General features: G+C 42.5%; 2 protein-coding genes across 2 annotated transcripts; both read left to right on the top strand.

Annotated features, from left to right (window-relative positions):
* Positions 1–1,225: 1,225 nt before the first annotated feature.
* On the top strand, positions 1,226–2,342 carry LOC148115658 (vomeronasal type-2 receptor 26-like; the record flags this gene model as incomplete). Its single annotated transcript, XM_087885214.1, has 1 exon — positions 1,226–2,342. A coding segment is annotated over one exon (903 nt), but the record flags the coding sequence as incomplete, so codon positions are not given.
* On the top strand, positions 2,292–21,180 carry LOC117667893 (vomeronasal type-2 receptor 26-like). Its single transcript, XM_087885215.1, has 5 exons — positions 2,292–2,369; positions 3,450–3,569; positions 11,171–11,407; positions 16,988–17,137; positions 19,199–21,180. Exons 1-5 carry the CDS (start codon positions 2,292–2,294, stop codon positions 20,144–20,146), a joined length of 1,533 nt encoding a protein of 510 aa, XP_087741341.1. The 3' UTR covers positions 20,147–21,180.
* Positions 21,181–23,302: the final 2,122 nt, after the last annotated feature.

Below are 23,302 nucleotides of genomic sequence, written 5' to 3' on the forward strand. Positions count from 1 at the left end.
ATCACAGAAATTTCTTTGGACAATGTTTGCTCTCTGGGCTAACAAATAGAGATGAGCACTGTCCCCTATTGATCTGAACAACTGGACAGAGTAAACCTATGTTTCAGGATTGCAAATAGAGATTGATAAAGAGAATTCCTATCATTTCATTCATTCATGATCAGAGTTCTTTTCCATAAAGATATCGGCCTGGCAGCTCTCCAAGGCAGATAAGGTCTGTGACTGTAAATTCGCCCTTGAAAGTCTTTGCTGGATATGAATAAGAGGAATTCACATTAAATTAATAAAAAGGGTTTTTTGTTGGGACAAGGAGTCTCTTTCATGCTCTTGGGAAGCCTAGGTCAGAACAATATACTGTACCTCTTAGCTTCCAGAATCCAGTTAATTGAAATAAACTCTTCTAACTGGTTTTTTTTTTTGTTTTTTTTTTAATACTTAGGTGATGCCCTCTTCTAGATGTTCAGAAAGTTGTTACCCAGGATATGCCAAGCTTGTGAGAGAGGGAGCACCAATTTGCTGCTATGACTGTTCTCTGTGTATGGAAGGAACATTTTCTATGCAAGAAGGTAGGTAGCTCTGAGTGTGTGTGAAATTGAGGATGCAATCAATATTCAATCTTGTTTTTCTGGCTAAGATTTTCTAAAACTATTTTCTTTCCTTCTAATTTTAGATCCATTTTCTAGCAAAATTCTATAAAACAAGAAAAATTGCATTTATTTTTTTTAATATATAAAAAGTTTTTTATTTATAATACAAGTTAAAAACAATAGACATAGCTTGACATCTCCGGTTTAAACACTTTCATCAAATTTTGTCATATAAGTAATACACTTACTTACACTAATTATCACATCTGAAATATGTATATTCTTTCATCCATATAGATTATTTCAATATCTAATTCAGTCATATCTATCATAACAAATTAGCATAAAAACTTCCAAACATTTTACTCGTCAATAGTGCTATATCTCAGCATTTCTCCTTCTTTCCAGCCAATAGTAAAATTTGTTTCAGATTTCATAATACTCTGATTCATCCTTATCTTTAAGTTCCAGGGTCAGTCTGCCCATTTCCACACAAAATAATATTTTGGCTAACACTTCTTCTTCTGTGTGAAAATAACATAAAAATATTTTTTATGTATTGTAGTAGTAATTGACTTTAGTTGCATTTGTCATAATCCTACAGCTCCAGGAAAAAAATACATGCTTGATAATGTTTTTCAGATGCAGCCCATTGTGAAAAGTGCCCAGATGATCAATATTCCAATGAGAAGCGAGATCAATGTATCCCTAAAGTTATAACTTACTTGTCCTATAAAGAAAATTTGGGTCTCATCCTGGCTCTCTTTGCCATTGCCTTATCCATAACTGCTGCCTTTGTTCTGGGAATCTTCATTAAATACCGAGAAACTCCCTTGGTCAAAGCCAACAACCGGGACCTCACCTACATTCTTCTGATCTCCCTCCTCCTTTCATTTTTGACTTCCCTTCTATTCATTGGCTGCCCCAATACAGTGACTTGCCTTCTTCGACAAACCACCTTCAGCACTGTTTTCTCAGTTGCCGTGTCTTCCTTACTGGCCAAGACTGTCATGGTGGTGCTGGCATTTCTGGCCACAAAACCAGGCAGCAGGATGAGGAAACGGCTGGGGAAAAGTCTGTCCAATTCCATTGTATTGTCCTGCTCTGGAGTTCAGATAGTCACCTGCCTTATATGGCTGGGAAACGCTCCCCCATTTGCTGACTCTGACCTGCATTCCCAACCAGGACAGATCATCTTGCAGTGTAATGAAGGCTCAGTAGCCATGTTCTACAGCGCCCTTGGCTACATGGGTTTTCTGGCTACCATCTGCTTCATAGTGGCTTTTCTAGCCAGAAAACTCCCAGGGACCTTCAACGAAGCCAAGTGGATCACCTTCAGCATGCTGGTTTTCTGCAGTGTTTGGATCTCCTTTGTCCCCACTTACCTGAGCACCAAAGGGAAATACATGGTGGCCGTGCAGATCTTCTCCATCCTGTCCTCCAGCCTTGGTTTAATGGGCTGCATTTTTATCCCCAAATGCTTCATTATTATCCTGAGACCTGACATGAATACCAAGGAGCATCTAATGATGAAAAACTAGAAGGAGCTACAATTGGATGACCCTGTCTACTCTCTCCTCCAATTCCTGAGGGCTGATTTCTTTAAGAATCCCCATTTATCCCAACCTCATCCTTCCAACTCCGCATTCCCAAGAGGGCAAAAGAGCAACATTAATGCTATCATTCATACACTGACTATGGGACATGAGTCACACAAAGAGGGCTACAAATGCTCTGGATGAGCACCAGAAATACCTCGTCCTGTTTCTCTGCTTCATAAGAGTATGCACCACCATGGATGTCCCCACAAATAGTGGTGGCCCTCTCATAGAACTGCCAATTCATTCAGAGGGAAAAAGAGAACAACGTTTCTCTAGTCTTGTCCAATGTTTGCAGTCCTTCCATACACAAACAGAATAATTTATTATCTGTAGAGAACCAAGGGATGGTCTTTAAGCAAAGATTCAGAAACCATTATGTAAATGAAATCATTCTTTAAGAATTAGAGGTAGTATTAGAAAAATACATAATCCTTGTGGGTTGGTATCTGAACATTTCATTTACCAGGTGAGGTAACACCTTCAGCATGTCAATGTCAGTTTATAAGGGCTTTGTGTGGTCAGTAGGTCTTGTGATGGTGAGGTCATGCCACGTGAGGGCACAGGTGGGTTTCAAAAATTTTAGCAAGGGGTTCGCTGCCCGGTGGCTGGGTGGGCATGGCCATGGTGGGAGTGTCATAGTCAGCCTCCTGCACCATGGTGGGGGGGATATTTTTGCCCTCCCTGGGCTCCAGAGGCTTTCCTCAAGCCTCCAGGAGGGTGAAAACGGCCTCCCTAGGTTCTGGAGGCCCGTTTCCAGCCTTCCTGAACTTCCAGTAGGCCCATTTTTCACCCTCCCCAAGCCTCCATGTGCACCTTGCCCTTACCTGCATCCAAAACGGGCCAAATGGGGACTCCTGGGAGGGGAGGGGACGGCTGGATGGGGCCAGCCAGGAGTGGGATTTGGGGGTTCTCTGAACTGCACAGAATCTTAGCTAGAGGATCTTCCAAACCCCAGTGAAACCCCAGCAGCCCACCCCTGCATGAGGGTCACATCAGGTCGGGGTCTTGTGATAGGTCTTGTGATAGTCAGCTGTGGGTGTGCTAAGTGAGGGTTTTCTGATGGGTCTTGTGATGGGTCAGGTGTGGGTCACCAGTGAAAGTCTTATGATGGGTCTTATAATAAGGAGGTTATATAAGGTGAGGGTCATTGGGAGGTGAACTGCTGGTTGGGAACCTTGTGTGGGTTGGTTGAAGGTAGCTGCTATCTGTGGTTGACTATGCAGTTGATTTGAATTCTGAGGGGTTCGTACGCTGGTTGTAGGTTGATGTTCTGTTAATGGAATTGCTTGTGGACTTTGATGAACTCATGAGCATGGCAGGTGGTAGCATGGCCGATGATTCTTTTATTGCTCCAATCGAACTGGTGCTGTTTGGTGTCAGTGTGAGTAGAGATTAGGGATTTGAGATCATGGTGTTTGACTGCCAGCCAGGGTTCATGGATCCTGGTTTTTAATTGATGTGATGTTTGTCCCACGTAGAATTGGTTGCAATTGTTTCAGTTGATTTTGTAAATTTCATTGTTTCTTTCTTCTTTCTGTATCTTGTCTTTGGTTCTGGATAATTCCTGGTGGAGTGTCACTGTGAGTTTGTCGGCTATTAATATTCATAGAGATTGGAGAATTCTGACTTTCATTTGTGACCTCTTTTGTGTGGGGTAGGGTTAGTTTTTGTGTGATGTCAGGCTGTGTGGTGCATTGTGGTTTGGGTGCTGTGTATCGGAATACAAAGTTTTTTGGACAGCCGTTGCAGAGAAAGACATCAAGCAGCCATTTCTCTTCCAGTTTTCTTAGTGTTGTAGTGCTGCAGTATGTCCTGGCCCTTATGAAGAGGGTCTGGACACAGCTTCTTTTGTGTGTGGTGGTTGCTTGCAAAGCTGAGGACCTGGTCCATGTGGGTAGGTTTGCGATAAATGTGGTTTTTCAGTTCTCCTTTAGGCCTAATAGTAGAAGCAGTCATGCAGCGGCTCAAATCCATAGCTCTACTCGCCATCCAACTAAAATTCTGACCGGCTTAAGGTTGACTCAGCCTTCCATCCTTCCAGGGTTGGTAAAATGAGGCTGAAGATTGTTGGGGACAATATGCTGATTCTATAAACCACTTAGAGAGGGCTATAAAGCACTGTGAAACATTATAAAAGTCTAAATGCTATTCCTACTTTGGACAGGCCATACCGAAGATGACACCTTCTTCATCATCAAATGCTCCTAAATTGAAGAAACACACAACATACTCAATACCATATCAATAACAGAAGAACAGTGACACTTGTCAGTGTATAAGAATTTATGAACTGGAATAGCCATAACAACAAGTCAGCCAATGGGAACTGTTTGGTAACTGAGACACAGGATTTGTTGGAAGCCATGTGATACGGCTTTGAGCCTGGGTATGGTTTAGCTTAACTGTTCTATGTATATAAGAATTTGTTTGTCTTTGCCTGAGGTTCCTTGCTTCTTGTTCTTGTCCTTATACTTCTACTTCTTCTCTCTACTACATTGGAAGAGCTGCATGGATATTGTATACATGCATCATGTTTTATATTATTGTATATAAAGCAGTTCTTCTATAAATGAATCCTGCTCAATTATTTATTTGTGTGCTGGCTGGATAGCTACAGACTCTGACAACACTGACATCCCCATCCCCTAAATTCCACTGAAGATGTTACCTAGCCTGGTAATAAAATGTTCAGAAACCAACCCACAAGCTCGGGGAAGGAACTTCCACCCTTAATCTTACACCTGAGCTACGGATATTCATCACTATCACAAATACACAATCCATTCTTGTCTCCCATTCCCCTTACACCTCCCCTTAGACCGTTTTGCCACCTCCTGGGTGCAATTTCTCATCTCCCTACAGAACCTTCAAAGTTTCCCTACAATACAGAGTACTATTTGGTCCTTTTGGACCACTAACTGACACGTGAATGTGGAAGACCAAGGAGTGGAAGGGCATCTAGTCTTCTGAGCCTCTATTGCTTTTTTTTCCTTTAACAACTTTGTAATCCCTTGCATCAGGGTGGAGTCAGGACGACTGAATGGATCTGAGCATTTACTGGTTGGATGCTCTTCCTGATGCCTATGTGAAGCTCAGAGCAGATATTTTCTCTGTGCATCCAGGGAGAGAAATATCTGCCACTATCTAGGATCAGACTCACAGCCTCCTGGTTGTGGGTGAGAGCTCCACCTCTAGGCCACCATGCTACTCTTGTGAGATTCTATTACTGCAACCATTCTAATAAAAGTAGTTGTTGGTTTCTGCAAAATCTACTGCCAACAGTCCAACTGATGAACTCAATCAAACCAAGCACGTTTGAGACGTTCCAATTTCTGAATGCAAAACTTTATTGAGTACATCATTTTGCACTGATGAAGGCAATATTATCAAATTATCATCCAGTCTCCAATCTTCGCTTTGTTGCGAAGGTTGTTGAGAGTGTGGTGGCGCGACAACTACCCCGATACCTGGATGAAGTTGTCTATCTGGATCCGTTCCAGTCGGGCTTCAGGTCACGATACAGCACGGAAACGGCATTGGTCGCGTTGGTGGATGAACTCTGGAGGGCTCGGGACAGAGGTTGCTCCTCTATCCTGGTCCTATTAGATCTCTCAGCGGCTTTTGATACCATCAACCATGGTATCTTACTGCACCAGCTGGAGGGGTTAGGAATAGGGGGCACCGTGCTTCGGTGGTTCTCCTCCTTCCTCTCTGACCGTTCGCAGTTTGTGTTGGCAGGGGAGCAGAGGTCGACCTCGAGGCACCTTATTTGTGGGGTGCCGCAAGGGTCAGTCTTCTCACCCCTTCTGTTCAACATTTATGTAAAACCGCTAGGCGAGATCATCTGTGGTTTCGGGGTGACTGTTCATCAGTATGCTGATGACACACAGCTATACATCTCCACCCCAGACCACCCCAATGATGCCCTTGCTGTGATGTCCCGTTGCCTGGAGGCCGTGCAGATCTGGATGGGGAGAAACAAGCTCAGACTCAACCCCTCCAAGACCGAGTGGCTGTGGCTTCCAGCGTCCCAGTATAGTCAGCTGGTACCATCACTGACAATAGGGGATGAGATCTTGCTCCCCACAGAGAGGGCCCGCAACTTGGGTGTCCTCCTGGATTCACGACTATCTTTAGAAGATCATTTGATGGCCATGGCCAGGGGTGCCTTTTATCAGGTTTGCCTGATCCACCAGTTGCGTCCCTTTCTGGATCGGGGCGCCTTGCGCACGGTCACTCATGCCCTAGTTACCTCCTGTATGGACTACTGTAATGCTCTCTACATGGGGCTCCCCTTGAAAAGCACCCGGAGGCTCCAACTGGTCCAGAACGTAGCCGCGCGGGTGATTATGGGCGCAGCTCGTTACGCCCATGTAACACCTCTCCTACGTGAGCTGCACTGACTCCCGGTGGTCTTCCGGGTGCGATTCAAGGTGTTAGTTATCACCTTTAAAGTGCTCCATGGCTTAGGACCTGGATACCTACGAGACCGTCTTTTGCCACCAATAGCCTCCCACCGACCAGTTCGTTCTCACAGGGAGGGACTACTCAGGGTACCGTCAGTCAAATTATGTCGACTGGCAACTCCCAGGGGGAGGGCCTTCTCTGTGAGGGCTCCAACCCTTTGGAATGAACTGCCCCCGGAGATACAGAATATCCCTGATCTCCGTGCTTTCCGCCGTGCCCTCAAGACTCTGATGTTCCAACAGGCGGGGCTAAACATATGAACATGTGAATGATTTTTTAAATGTTATCTAATTCTGGGTTTTATTTAATTGACCAAACTAAGTAATAATTTTAATTAGCAATTTTATGATGTTTGTGTGTCTATATTTTTCTTGACTGTACACCGCCTTGAGTCCTACGGGAGAAAGGCGGTATAGAAATATAATAAATAAATAAATAAATAAATAAATAAATAAATAAATAAATAAATAAATAAATAAATAAACAAACAAACAAATAAATAAAACCAGATCTAATTCCTGCACACAACCACAGTATAGATTTCTCCCTCCACCTATTAGTGCAAATCATGTTGTCCCATCGAGTGTCATTATATTGTTATGAGAAAAAGTCTCTGGTCTTGGCAAACACCTTCCGAAGTGTCCTTGGCTGTCATGGCTCATTTTCTTGAAGTCTGGAGCCTACATTCCATCTCACCCTTCTCTTCCCCCCCCTCCCCCACATTCTTTGGCAAGCTGAGAAGTGATAATGGTTGCAACAGCATAAGCGCGCTTCAAACTTGACATCTACTTCTTAATCTGGTTTACCTTGTAGGGTTAACCTATGGGCTCTTAAAATGAAGTGAAAGAAACTTCCTCTCCAGCTTTGTCTCTGCCCTTTAGGAGGATGAGAGTGGAAGTGAAATCTGTCAGCCCTGGAGGCCATCTTTTTCTTTGGATCTTCAGGGCTGCCACACTTAGTGCTGTGGGAAAGTGGGAGGGGGTTTGCATGGAGTTGGTAGACATCTGCTGACATCGTCAGAGTATTAAACTACCATTACAGCGATCTCTGCCTTTATATGCCATTAATCAATTTGGCCATTGCGCGCGTAATAGGCCCTTCCAACCATCTCCCACTTGTAATTAGCTGTGTTGTTTTTGCTGTCATCATGCTGGTTGATGGAGGCTTAATTCCTACTGTTTCCTCCCTCCTAGCCTGCTTATCTGTGGGGGATGATGTTAGCCTGTCAACCCTCGCATTTTGCTGTCTTGTCCGTGACTTTGTGGTCAGCCCGGTTTGTTTCTCATTAATCCTTTCTGTTATAGTTTGAGATAGCCCTGCCAGGTTGCTCTGTGTTTGGTCAGAGCAACTTGGAACTGTGTGTTAGTTCCGGAGCTCGCATAATGTCTGCTTTTTTCTTTACAGATATACCTGGAACTCGTATTTTTAGAATAGTTTGTAATGTATGTGTGTGTGTGTGTATTTACAATAAGGCCAAGCACTTATTTCAGGGTTCAAAAAAATATAGTGTATATATATATGTAGGTCTTTGGTTATTCGGGTCTTCTCCCACGTAAAATTGGAAGTGTCTTGGCGACATTTCGACGAAGTCTCATTCGTCATCTTCAGGCTGGTGTTCTCGGCTTCGTGCTCCTGGAAGCACGAAGCCGAGAACACCAGCCTGAAGATGACGAATGAGACTTCGTCGAAATGTCGCCAAGACACTTCCAATTTTACGTGGGAGAAGACCCGAATAACCAAAGACCTACATACAAACACCCGCGAAAACCTGAGAAAACATATATATATATATATATACACACATACATACATACATATGTATGTATATAAATTATGCATATACCCACATATATGACACAGAGAAAGAACAGAGTCTAGCTCTGATGTGTCTTTGGTAACACTTTAACTAGGACTATGCCCCTGAGGCAAGCAAAACTGCTCTCTTTTTTTCCAACTGCACACCTCTATAGCAACAGTCATTCCCAATTCCCCTTCTAATTAATAAAACAATGGTTATTTATTTTGTCTGGGGTTTCCAGCACCATCTTTAGTTTTAAAGCAATGCCACAATAAAGGGATGTTCAGCAAGTCAAAATCCCAACCTGTATCTACCTCTGGCACCGCTGAGAGTAGAGGTAGAATTAGGCAGGCACCGTGCTGGTCTGAAATTACAGGTTTCTCTTCCAGATCTGAGATGAAACTGCAAATTTTTCACTGCAGTTGATTCTCTTTTGTGAGCGATGAGATCCAACACTGTGCCAAAGAAGAGCCCATAGGAAAGATCTCCATCATTATATGTCCATTGCTGCTGCAGCAAATGAAGCTCTTTTTCATTCTGCTTCTCTCCCAATTTTCCTGTGCCGCGATGCAGATGAAGTGTCCATTGCAGGTGGCAACAGAAGAATTTAATGAGTTTAAGGAGTTTAATTACTACAAGCCAGGAGACTATCTGATTACTGGAATAACATCTAAAATAGTTGCTGCATTTTACCCGCATGTTTTCTCCCAGGCTCCAACCCACAGATTGAGAAGGTAATTTTTTTTGGCATGTACCGGATTCTTGTGATTGAGCTCACCTCCCATGTTTTCCCCTTTTCCCAATTTCTCACCTTGGGAAGTTCAGATATTTAGTGCTTCTCCCAGTTTGCTTTAGGGAAGATTCTTGAAAAGCTGAACATGCAAAGTTCCTTTTCAGATCTTCTGCAAAAGTCAGTCTTAAGTAATTTTGGTAGGGCTCTTCTAAATCTTGCCTGGGTTGGGTTCTTCCTGTTCTCAATATGATTTCCTTGATACTGTGCAAATATTTATTTTCTTTGTTTATCTATTTCTGTATATAGCTGCCCACAATCTCACAGTCAAGGGGTTCGGTACCTTTGTGCTGAAGGCAACCTCTTGAGCTTCCTACAATCTCCTGTCCTTTCCTACTTTGCTCTCTGTCCTTCCTTTCTCCTTTTCCAACATTTCTTTCCAACTGATGCCTTTTACAGTTTTATAAATTTTGTGGCTTCCGTTTTACTTTTCTCTTCAATAAGAATAACTTTTAAAGACAAAATCCACAGAGAATAGGCACCTTACATAATAAACTCATATTTTAGCTATAGGGGATCACATTAAAGATTTTTTTGAATAAAGGACAGCAACTCCAAAGATATCAATATTCTGCAGCAAAACCATCTCTGGCTCTATAGATGGCTTGTTCAATAGTGGACAGATTATATCACATGCTCAAGCGAAATCCAGCTCTTTGAATCCATCCAAATGTCACTTTCTAGGTGGTATAATAGGAAGAAATATTATTATGAAAACCTTTATGTGTTTGTGGTAAAACCAGTGGTGGGATTCAGCTGGTTCTCATCAATTTGCCTGAACTGGTAGCTATCATTTTGTGCAGTTCAAGCGAACCGGCTGAATGTGCCTCACTCACCCCCTCCCCTCCCAGGCTTCTTGCTGATGGCTTCCCGGCACTTATTCTCCTCATAGCACTCAGCTCCTTAGCTTTTGGAATCCAGCTCTCTTCGGATCAGCTGCTTTGGCTCAACAGCCAGAGAAGCGGTGGTGAGGCTAAGCGAGCGGGCAGCAGGCCACAGGAAATGCTGATTGTGCTTGTGATCTCCAGAATACAATCAGTTAGTTGCTTTGTCTTTAACGTGTTGCAAGATTCTGTTGTTTTTCTAGTTGCAATAGCAGGGTAACACAGAAATATGTGTCCATGTACTCTGTGAGCAATGGTAAAATTAATACACACACACAACTCCAGATCACTGAGTGGTGTGTGTGTGTGTGTGTGTGTGTGTGTGTAAAAGGCAGCACTGATCACTGATCATAGCAGCACAAGAACAGGCACTAAGCACCAGATCTATAGAAGGAGGGATTTACCGCACTAGATAGAACCCAAGGGGTAGATCAGTGTCTCTCAGCTGAAAGATGTGTGGATTTTAACTCCCAGAATTCCCTAGCCAGCCATCAAGGAGTTTCCACAGAAGGTCGTGGAGAATAATAGAACTAAGAATCTGTGGGAGTTCTAGATCCAGATGGACAGGCAGACATTAAATAATCAACTAGACACTGTAGTAGTAGACAAATTAATAGATAAAGACCAGAAGAGCTCGGGAGACCGGAGGGCCTGGCGAGCAGGCGGGTGAGGCAGGGTGCCGCTCGATGTGAGTGATGCTGAGTTGGCCACGTCCACTCAGTCACATGATCACCCAGCCATGCCCACCCAGCTGGTTATTAGAGCAGACAACCGTTTGTTAAATTATTTGAATCCCACCACTCTGTAAAACTCTCCTTTAAGAATTCTAGAGGACTACAAAGACCCCACTTCTTCAAGGATTGGATTAGGATCAATTGAACTGTGAGAATGTCTGGCCTGGCTTTGAAGGGAAGACTGTATTTCTAACCAGGTTTTATGAATGGTTTCGAACTGCCTAGTATTGTTGTATAGATAAGATCTTATTTTGCAGTTCATCAGCAATATTCAACCATGTCCTGCTCTTCTTCTCGGCTGTTCATAAGATCAACCAGAATTCTCGGCTCCTACCTAACATTACCCTGGGCTACAACATCTATGATAATTTCCTCAGTGCAAGAGTAACATATGAGATCATGATGGAGTTGCTCTCTACAGGGCAGGAGAATGTCCCAAATTACAGATGTGGAAGACAAAGGAATATCCTGGCAGTTCTTGAAAACATAGATGCTGAACTCTTTGATCATATTTCTACTGTCTTGGGCATCTACAAAATCCCACAGGTATGAAGCTAAAATGATCTTAATGGAGGCAGAGGTTAGATAATACCAGATTTAAAAGAATTTTAATTTTCTTAAAGTATATATATATAATTTTTTTTATCTCTTTGCCACAACATGGCTCGGAAACAAGACTTACGCTTTGTGAGTTCTCTTTTTCTGCCACTGAAGAGTTATGTCATACATCTAATGTGGCAAACCCTTTGCACTGCGTATTCCTTTCCCTTTTAGTATTAAACTGACAACAGGCCTCACATTTTATGGATTGCAATTTTAGTATAATTAGACCATGTATAATTGACAGACTGGATTTGATCATAGCTTTTAGTTTTTATTTATGATTTTATACTAGAATTTTTAATTGTATATTACTGAGGGTTTTTATTTGTTCTGGTCTCTGGTCTATGACTGTAATACATGGAATTGATTGCCACTGAAGAGTCTTTTTTCAAAGAAGCAAAACAGAATGGAGATGACCTTGGGTCCCATGGTAGATTGTCTAGTAAAATTGGAGAAAGGATTGGGGAATGTTAAGGCACATAAATCCTTAGAGCAAGAGAACAGTAGAATGTGATCTGTTGCAAAAACATGTGTTTGTTCAAAAACCCAAGATAATGCTAGTTAGAATAGAATAGAATAGAATAGAATAGAATAGAATAGAATAGAATAGAATAGAATAGAATAGAATAGAATAGAATAGAATAGAATAGAATAGAATAGAATAACAGAGTTGGAAGGGACCTTGGAGGTCTTCAAATCTGACCCCCTACTTAGGCAGGAAACCCTATACCATTTCAGACAAATAATTGTCCAATCTCTTCTTTAAAATTTCCAGTGTTGGAGAATTTACAACTTCTGGAAACAAGTTATTCCACTGATTAATTGTTTTAACTATTAGGAAATTCCTTCTTAGTTCTAGGTTGCTTCTTTCTTTGATTAGTTTCCACCCATTGCTTCTTGTCCTGCCTTCTGGTGCTTTGGAGAATAGCTTGACTCTCTCTTCTTTGTGGCAACCCCTGAGATATTGGAATCATGTCACCCCTAGTCCTTCTTTTCATCAAACTAGACATATCCAGTTCCTGCAACCATTCTTCATATGATTTAGCCTCCAGTCCCCTAATCATCTTTGTTGCTCTTCTCTGCACTCTTCCTAGAGTCTCAACATCTTAACATTTAACAGTTGGCATCTTCCCACTTGGGGTAAAGTTTGAGTTGACTATGTTTCAAGTAATATTAAAATCAGTTGGATTAATGGCAATCAGAAAAGAGAGAGTCAAGAATATATGGGTGCTAAATAGTTTCAAATTGAAAAGTTGGTGAGGTGGGTTTGTGCACAGATACATAGAGTGAAAAACTTAAAAGGGGCTGTAGAGATCTTCAAGCCTAATTCTCTGCCCAGAACAGAAATCCTCAGACCACTGCAAAGGGTTTCCTAAATTTCCCTTCAAAATCTCCAGTGATTGGAGATCCAGGAGGCAGGCTAGATCTAGCAATAACTCTCACAATCATGATGTTCCTCATTTTTTAAAAAAATTGGGTCTGGGGCTCAAATTGCAAAAGAAAGATATGAAGGACATGTGAATGGGTCACGGAAGACCATAGAAGTGCTTGGAGAGTTTAAGGGCCCATCCAGGCAGCAACTTCAACACGGTTTTGCTATTCTGTCAAACGGTGCAAAGTATGGCATCCTAAATTTATTCTCTTCTTTATGAACAGGAGCTTGCCACAATGAGACTTATCTCGAGTGCTTTAGAGTGAGGTTGTTAAACTGGCTTCTGCATCCCAGATGTCTGAGTCTATAGTTAGCTATTCCTGCTCCTGATTCAGGAAACTGTAGCATTTGACTATTGGTTTATACTTTTTATAACAAAACAAACCATTTTTTTAATGGAAATGTAAGCATGGGTTGCTACAGTTGGCTAGAGACTGCATAACATCTGCCTTCAGTTGTTCAAATGCCTATTGATGTGCAGAGCCCTAGTAAAAAACATACAGTAGAACATAGAACATAGAATAACAAGAGTTGGAAGGAATCTTGGCGGTCATTTAGTCCAACTCCCTGCAGAAACAGGAGTTCCTATACCATTTCAGACAAATGGCTATCCAAGATTTCTCCTTGAAAACCTCCAGTGATAGGGCACCCACAACTTCTGAAGACAAGCTGTTCCACTAGTCAATTGTTCTCACCGTTAAAAACTTTCTCCTTAATTCCAGGTTGCTTCTCTCCTTGATTAGTCTCTATCCATTGTTTCTTGTCTTGCCTTCTGGTGCTTTGGAAAATAATTTGTCATCTTTGTGACAGCCCTTTAAATATTGGAATATTGCTATTGTGTCACCCCTAGTTCTTCTTTTCACTAGACTAGACATACCCAATTCCTGCAACCGTTCTTCATATGTCTAATCATCTTTGTTGCTCTTTTCTACATTCTTTCCAGAGTTTTAACATCTTTTTTTTAATATTGTGGTGACCAAAACTGGATGCAGTATTCCAAGTGTGGTTGTACTATGGCTTTGTAAAGTAAAATCATTACTTTATTTTGTAAGGTAAATATCAGATTTTTTGATTCATAGAGTGGCTACAGATTCACATTACAGTGTTGGATTTAGTTATCACTCACCATCAGAAATCTCTTTCTGTGTGTATGATCCTACTAAATCAGCAAAATTCCCTGGTTCAATTTATTAAGATGTGCCTACTTGACCTGGATTACTTGTAGAGTCTGATCTACTAGATGGGTGACCCACATAATGTGTATTGGCCACGTGAGCCTTGGTTGTAGGCATCAAAAGTGCCCTATTGCATCCACTCCATCACCCAGGCTTATCTGCATGGAAGAATAGAATAGAATAACAGAGTTGGAAGGGACCTTGGTGGTCTTCTAGTCCAACCCCCTGCTTAGGCAGAAAACCCTACACCACTTCAGACAAGTGGTTATCCAATCTGTTCTTTAAAACTTCCAGTGTTGGAGCATTTAAAACTTCTGGAATCAAGTCGTTCCACTGATTCATTGTTCTAATTATCAGGAAATTTCTCCTGAGTTCAAGGTCCTGCCCTCAGGTGCCTTGGAGAATAGCTTGACTCCCTCTTCTTTGTGGCAGCCCCTGAGATATTGGAACACTGCTATTGTGTCTCCCCTAGTCCTTCTTTTCATCAAACTAGACATACCCAGTTCCTGCAACCGTTCTTCATATGTTCTAGCCTCCAGTCCCCTAATCATCTTATGAGAAGGGTTTGTTTCATGAGATCACACATGAGAATCACCCACAGATTACTTCAGAACTTGCTAGATCAAAAGGAGCAAATGGGACAAGAGTAGAGAACACCAAGGGAGCCAATATATTTTACACAGACTTAGTTTTCTGGAAACCTCTCTCAACGTTGGGGGAAAGCACCTTACATTTAAACATTTCACATTTCACATTAAAAGTGACACAAACTACCAATATCTTCTTTCCTCACAGATCAACTATGGTGAGATTAGCTACATTCTTCGGCAAAGTCATCTTTTTCCTTTTTTCTACCGCATGACCCCAAAACCAGAACCTCCTTACTCAGTTATTGTCCAGCTGCTCCTGCATTTCCGATGGACATGGATCGGCCTTCTTTCTCAGGACAATGAAAGAGGAGAAATCTTTAAAAAAGGCTTGGAATCTCTAGCTGTACAAAATCGGATTTGCATCGTCCTCTCAGAAACCATCCCAACAACGAATGTGGATAGACGCACTAGAGACGTGTTTGGGAAAGAACAAAAGAAAATGTTCTTTCTCCTTACAAATATTCACATCAAAGTTATAGTCTGTCAACTTGATTTTCAGGCCACAGGAACACTATTAGGAGTAATAATTGTTAAGGAAAGGGAAAAAATATTCATTGAGGGAAAAGTGTGGATTGCGACAACTTTGTCGAAATTAAGCATAAGAATGCTTTCCAACTATCTTGATCTCCAGCGTAAACATGTTTTGTTTTCCTTCCAAACCCAGACAAACAGAAGACAATATAATAATTTTGAAACATATTCCCTTACTGGGAAACGGTTTGTAGAAGAAGCATTCCAGTGTTCCCATTCAAGACCTGTGTTGTCTAAGAAGGTTTGGAAAAGATGCACAGAAAAAGAGAACTGGGCAATACCAACCTTTGATGTGCTTGACAGAATGATAATTGAGGATGGCTCCGGTATTTCAAGAGCAATCCATGCTGTGGCCTCCATCCTCAATGCTGCCTCTTCCTCTCAACTGAGTAAGAGGAGGATGCTGGTTAGAGACAATCAGTCACCCCAGATTGTACAGCCATGGCAGGTAAGACTTCTCCTTTGAGGTTCCACTGATTCTCCCCTTCCACTTCCTATGTATGAAATTGGATACAGGGAGGGATGTGATATTCCAAACGGCAGTTGTCCAGTATATAATAATTGCAGGTGAGTGTGGGAGATTAATAAGGATAACTCTTTCAAACTGAAACTACCTGTGCTGGTTTGGGAGGCTGTAATTACAGAGATACCTCTATAGAGGCTGTAATTACAGAGATACCTCTATATTGCCAAAGCACTTTTTCCCATTTGCAAATTAAATAAGCTTCAGGATGCTCTAAGCCAGCGGTTCTCAACCTGGGGGTCGTGACCCCTTTGGGGGTCAAACGGCCATTTCACAGGGGTCGCCAAAGCCCTCTCTCGCCCCCCCCCACGCCTTCATTCACCCTCACCCTCTGCCTCTGTTGGATCGCTGGTCGCCGTTCGACTCCCATTTTGGATACTGTAGCTCATGTTTTTCACAGTCCAGAAAGTGACTCAACAACTGGCAGATCTTTGTGTTTTTTCTTCTGTGTATTATGCCTGTTTGTCCTATTTTACTGCTCTACAGTTTCCATATAATTGTTCTCTGTTCACCCTTCACATCTGCTGCTGCTGGCCATGCTATCTGAAGGCTGGGGGAGAATTTAAGTGGGGACCCTACAATACACAGATGGGCTTGCTTCCTGCAGAGGAACAATTTAGTAAAGAGATTTTTATTCCCTGCTAGCTGGAAAGAAAGAAAGAAAGAAAGAAAGAAAGAAAGAAAGAAAGAAAGAAAGAAAGAAAGAAAGAAAGAAAGAAAGAAAGAAAGAAAGAAAGAAAGAAAGAGAAAGATGAGAGACAGAGAGAGAGACAGAGAGAGACAGAGAGACAGAGACAGAAATAGAGGGATAGATAGATAGAGAGACAGCATAAAAACTAACAATATCACATGCAATATAACAGAGAAACTCTTGTATCTAATGAGATTTAGTAAACTTTTAAAACTTCAAAATTATTTTATTTTAATTTTTTCTTAAAATTATTATGTTGAGTTCTGGTTTAACTGGTCACTTTAGTGATTCCTTCAATAAAATGAGAGGTATTTATCTTTTTTAAAAAATCTGGTTTTCCATAGAGGAGGAGCAAGAGAAGCTTATTAGAAAATACAGAATTATTCTCAGACCAAAGTGCTGAGCTGAAGAAGGAGAATTGTTCAATGCATTTCCAATCCAGAATAATATCCAGAAAAACATTGGTTAAAGATTCAACTAAAGATGCCTATGCTACATATTTGATTTCTATCTCTTTGCAGCTTCATCACTTCGTGAGAAACTTCCAGCTTCACAACATTTCCAAGGACGGCATTTATTTGGATGAAAATGGAGTTCCTGCTGCTGACTTTGATGTCATGCATTGGAGAATGTTTCCCCAAGAGTCTTATCCTATGGAAAAAGTTGGGAGTGTAAAAAGGGAAGCTTCTTCTGAAATCAACTTCTCCATCAATCAGAGTGTCATCCAATGGCCAATATCATTTAACAAGGTAGTTCATCTTCTTGGGTTTAACCCTTCCAACTACCTCCATATATCCAAACTGTTCTGTTCAGTAATAATTCTCATTCAGGACAAATGAGGTAATGTCCAAATAAGGGAAACTTTTTAAAAAATCCATTAATTCATTAGATATCCTGTAACTTCAAGATGTTTTTTCTGTAGTTTATCGCAATCTGGAACCTGCTACACCATAAATTGCATTGAGGCCTTTACCATCCACATTATTATTATTCTGAAATACAATATCATAATTAATAAGCTATTAAACAATGTTCTTTTCAAGAACTGTATTTTGGAGTTGTTTTTTTTACAAAAGTAAAATTAGAGAAAAATATAAAATATATAGCATTCCCACATATACCATAACTTCTTTTCTAATTTATCCCAGGATCCTTTTCCCTAAAGGACGGTACCTCTTCCAGTTAGAAAGGAAGGGAGATGGGAGAACTGGTCACTAACTGCTATATCAGTACTCCTTGTTTTCTCTATTTTTTCCTGAGCTCCTTGGTGTCAGGGTTCCAAGTAACACCCCCAACCAAGTAAGACTCCGAGGCATGTCAGTTATGACTATCTATCTCTACCATGCAAACCCCCCTCCCAGTTTCCCACACTAGGCCTATTGCACTAAATATGACAGCCCTGAAGATCCAAAGAGAAAGATGGCCTCCAGGGCTGACACTTAGTTCTGTTGTGGTCCTCCAGCAGCCCGCGGAGCTAGCAGCAGAGTCGGACAGTGAGGAGGCTGGGGAGAACCAGGGGCCAGTCCTGGAGTCTGGGGAAGGCCCAGACGAGGGCTCTGCATTGGAGGCAGAGATGGGGCCAGGGCAGTGGTTGGTTCGGACCGGTTCTATAGAACCGGTAGTGAAACCTGTGGGAGGTTCCGCCCACCGACCCTGATGTCACCAGGAAGCTTCTGCGCATGTGGCCCCATTGCGAACCAGTAGTAAAGGTAAGTAGAACCCAGCCCTAGACCAGGGCCATCTGGGAGTGATGCGCTGACTCCGACTGCAGAGTCGGACAGCAGAGAGGCAGAGGAATAGAAGGAGCCTATTTCTAGTGCATGCATGTGCAGAGCTGCCAGAAGGCAAGAGCAGCTAAAACAAAAAGGACAACTCAAGAGTAAGGCCAGGAGATGATTGGCCCCTCCCATCAGGCTTAAAAGAGCAGCAAAGGCTCTTGGGCTCTTTGTAGGAAAGCAACGTTGCTAAATCTGTTTTTCAGTCAGCATCTCTTGTTTCTGAACTTCGTGGGGCTTTGCCAAGAAAGGCCTTTGACAGGATGCCAAAGAAGATAAAGGTCTGTGATAAGCCGAAGGACTTTTTTCTGCAGGACTTGTTTTGGAATTAATATGGACTAAGCTGGGAATGAAGTAATTCCCAGCTGTTATAATTGTGTCTAATTGTGTCTGGTAACGCCTAATTGAGCCTAGGTCACAACAAGTTCCTGAAATGGGTTATTTGAAATAAACCCCTTTACTGTACCGCGTGTGGTACCTTAATTTCTATCACTATTTTTATGTTTAGGTAGTGCCTTCTTCTAGATGTACAGACAGTTGTTACCCAGGATATGCCAAGCTCGTGAGAGAAGGAGCCCCTGTTTGCTGCTATGACTGTTCTCTGTGTATGGAAGGGACATTCTCAGTGGAAGAAGGTAGGTGGTGCTGGAGAAAAAAAGGAAGTCAAGAAGCTGTAGTAGGATTCAGAAGACTACACCACAGATTCATCTTTCAGATCATATTCAATTCCATATGCCATAGAACTTCCTCCCTGTTACACATTGTTCATTCATCATTCATGAATTTTTCTCATTTAATACTTTTTACATTACACTTTTCATGAAGTATAGTGGGAAAATGTTTTTTTAATAAGTTCTCCAGCTTTCCCAAATCCTATACCACCCCATCACTTTCAAAAATGAGTTTTGCGCATTGTAGATATAATTGATTTGAATTGTATATTTTGTGATCTTACAGCTGAAGAATCAGATTCACGCTAGCCAATGTTTTTCAGATGCAACCCATTGCAGCAAGTGTCCAGATGACCAGTATTCCAATGAGAAGCGGAATCTGTGTATCCCCAAAAGTATAAGTTTCTTGTCCTATGAAGAAACATTGGGATTCATTCTGGCTTCCTTTACCCTTGCTTTGTCCCTAATCACTGCCTTTGTTTTGGGAATCTTCACCAAATACAGAGAAACTCCCATAGTCAAAGCCAACAACCGGGACCTTACCTACATTCTTCTGATCTCCCTTCTCCTTTCCTTCTTGACCTCTCTTCTATTCATTGGGCGCCCCAAGAAAGTGACCTGCCTTCTTCGACAAAGCATCTTCAGTGTTGTTTTCTCAGTTGCTGTATCCTCATTGCTGGCCAAGACTGTCATGGTGGTGGTGGCATTTCTGGCCACAAAGCCAGGCAGCAGGATGAGGAAATGGCTGGGAAAGACTCTGGCCAACTCTATTATTGTATCCTGTTCTGGGATTCAGGTGGGCATCTGCATGATATGGCTTGGAATATCTCCCCCATTCCCAGACTCTGACATGCATTCTCAACCAGGGTATATCCTGCTGCAATGTAATGAAGGCTCAGTCACCATGTTCTACACTGTACTGGGTTATATGGGCCTTCTGGCTGCCATCTGCTTCTTGGTGGCTTTCCTAGCACGCAAGCTGCCAGGGACCTTCAATGAAGCCAAGTTGATCACCTTCAGCATGTTGGTTTTCTGTAGTGTTTGGATCTCCTTTGTGCCCACCTACCTGAGCACCAAAGGAAAATACATGGTGGCTGTGCAGATCTTCTCCATCCTGGCATCCAGCCTGGGCTTAATGGGCTGCATCTTTGTTCCCAAATGCTACATCATTATCCTGAGACCTGACATGAACACCAAGGAGCACCTAATAGTGAATTCTAAAAAGGGAACCTAATGTTTTCCACAGGTAGATGGAAGGATGGAGGGTTGGTAGATAAGTAGAAGGAAAGTAGAAAACTAGGAGATAAATAAAGATAAATATACATGATCTTCTATTCCTTTTAAATAGTGATTAAGTTGACACAGCACACTAAGCCATATTTTTCTGCCTATTATTTGATAAGTCAGACACAGTGTTAAAACATGATTTATGACAGGATTCCGATAAAATGCTAGTCCTTACATCAGATAAACTCCATGATGGCCCTGGTGCATTATGGCAATCTTGTTATTATAGAAACATCTGACAGTGGTATTCAAGGTATTGTGAATTCTATCCCACTGCACTTCCTTGAATGTTATCTATAACAGTCCACAATTCATACACACACACACACACACACACACTTAGCTTAAGACTGCTTTTTAAGCCTCCAGTATAGCAGCCTCTTTCTCTGATCATCCTCCCTTCTCCCATTCATCTGTTTCAATGTCTCTGAATTCTTTTTCACTTGTGGGATTCAGCAGTAGAGATCATATTGAAGGCAAGCTCTGACTGGCGCAGAATAAACTGGAACTATTTCTTCTTGTGTTTTGGAAACTATATTTATTGATGCAGTTTAAAGTCCAAAGGTCTAACAAATTCAGGGTCCCACTTTTTCACATTTTCTTTATTTATATTTCACATTTTGAGGGACATTTTCATCTCCCTCAAAGAGGGATTCTGGTGGTGTAAAGTAAAACAACATCATATAAAACTACACGAAAATTAAAATGTTAAAGAGTTGAAATATTTGGAATTAAAAATTTAAAAAGTGATTAAAAGATAATGATGCAAGAGTAGTTAATCAAAGTTTAAAAAAGGGAAGGGAACCATCTGGTGGCACCAACCAATCCCACAACTACATGCTTCTTTGGGCTCCCCACACAAGGCCGCTGACATTCGGCAGACTCCTCATTTCATTTATATTGTTTATCACCTGGTAAAAAAAAAGTTTAAAAAAACCTTCAATGGATAGAAATTAAAAATAAGGAATGTACAGAAAAAAATAAGATATAAAATGTGTTTAAATATGTTGATTAAGTAGGAATATGTGGGAAAAGTTGAAGAAAGTTGAGAATTACTTACTGTCAGAAAGACCTTGAATTGTATAATTGTTACGGATGTATTTTTGTTATAGGTGTATTTTAACTTGTACTTTTGGATTTTAAATGTTAATAAAGGTTTATTTAAAAAAAAAAAAAACCTTCAGCCCTTCTAGCAAAAAGTAAATGATTTTTTCCTGCAGTCTTATAGCAGCCCTGAAAGAAGTTTTAAGATGAGAGGTCTACCTCAAGGAAATCAAGTGCAGGGAAAGGAGGAGTTGTTAGAGACCAGATAGGCCCCTAAATATTAGCTTCTGCTAGACATTATGCCTTAAGTCAAGACACAGGTGGAGATGAACATTTATTTTTTTAAAAAAAGCTTTAAAAATATATTTAAATATATTTTAAAGCTTTAAAAATATATTTAAATATATATATATAAATACTCGCCTTAGTTTATACCCCCACCAATGCAACAGTTTGGGCATATACAGTAGTTTATTCAAAGCACAACCAAAGCCCAATTTTATCTTAAACACACTGACATTATTCTATAGCCGTGATGGCGAACCTATGGCACGCGTGCCACAGGTGGCACACGGAGCCATGTTGACTGGCACGCACAGTGGTGCCCACTCCTCTTCTGGGTTTCTGGCACACGCATGCGCACTGGCCATCTAGTCTTCTGGTTACTGGTGCGCATGTGTGTGCAACGATCCGCAGGACTTCTCGCATGCGGCTGTGCCAAAAACCAGAAGATCAGCTGACTAGCTGATCGTCCCACACGAATGCTCGTCAGTAACCAGAAGACTAGGGGGCTGATGCACATGCGTGCACCGGAAACCAGAAGTTTATTTCCCGGTACATGCTGGGAAGCTTCTCTTAACACGCATGCGCACCAGCCATGCCATTGACAGCCGCTTCCTGGGATCCACGTTGGAGGCCGTTCGTGCCGGCAAACCAGTGCTGCCTCTTTGCCTGCGCTGCTGTCTGTGCTCGAGGTTTGCCTTATTGAGGGAGGGGGGAGAAAGACGGGAATGCTCTTTGCAGAGGCGGCGGCGGCTCCTCCTCCCCCTGCCAGCTTCGCTGTAAATCTCGGAGTTTGCCTTTGGGGAGGGGAGAAAGGTCCTGGTTGGGGGCAAATCCTCTTTGCAGAGGCAATGGCGGGTCCTCCTCCTCCTCCCCCTACGAGCCTCGCTGTAAATCTCAGGGTTTGCCTTACTGGGGGGTTGGGGTGGAGAAAGGTGCTGGTGGGAGAGACGTCTGTGGTGCCAGTGACTGCAGCCACACTCTGGAAAAGCCCCGTTGGAGCACCGATCAGCCATGTGCAAGGTGGTGGCCAGCGCAAGAGAAGCAGGATGCCAGACGCTCAGCTCTGCAGGCCCACGGAACTGGGGCAAGGGGCTTGCCCACATAAGTTTGCTGGCGTCACTGCCTCTTTGCTGGCACAAATGGCCTTCCACCGCTGCCTCTTTGCCGGCAAAGTTATGTAGGCAAGCCCTGCGCCCCGCCAGCGCAGACCATGCTGGAAATTGCCTGACCGGCTCCAACAGGGCTTCTTCAGAGTGCGGCTGCAGTCACTGGCACCACGGACGTTCCCACCCCCCAGGACCCTTCTTCCCCCCCCCCCTGTAAGGCAAACCCCGAGATTTACATTGAGGCTGGCAGGGGGAGCCGCTTCTGCAAAGAGGATTCCTCCTCATCCAGGACTTTTTCTCCCCCCCCCCCTTGTAGGCAAACCCTGAGATTTACATTGAGGCTGGCAGGGGGAGGAGGAGGAGCCGCCGGTTTTTGGATTTGGAGAAGAAAGGGTTTTCGGGCGGCAGCACTGAGATCCCCTCCCTGAATCAAAAAAGTGCACTGTGTTTCAGGCGGCCTTCTGCAGAGAAGGAAGAGGAAGGCGCGCGGTTGTGCAATGTGCATCGGAGGACCACACAGGAAAGCATTTTCCAGCAAATCCAAAAACGGAGCCTTCTCCTCCTTCTCCGCAGACTCACCTTCTCTTTCCTCCTGGCCAGATCTGCCGCCTGAAACACAATGCACTTTTTTGATTTGGGGAGAAGATCGCAGCGCTGCCGGCCAAAAA

Source organism: Pantherophis guttatus, chromosome 2, assembly GCF_059756535.1.
Source record: "Pantherophis guttatus breed Tessera chromosome 2, ASM5975653v1, whole genome shotgun sequence".
Taxonomy (NCBI): Eukaryota; Metazoa; Chordata; class Lepidosauria; order Squamata; family Colubridae; genus Pantherophis; species Pantherophis guttatus.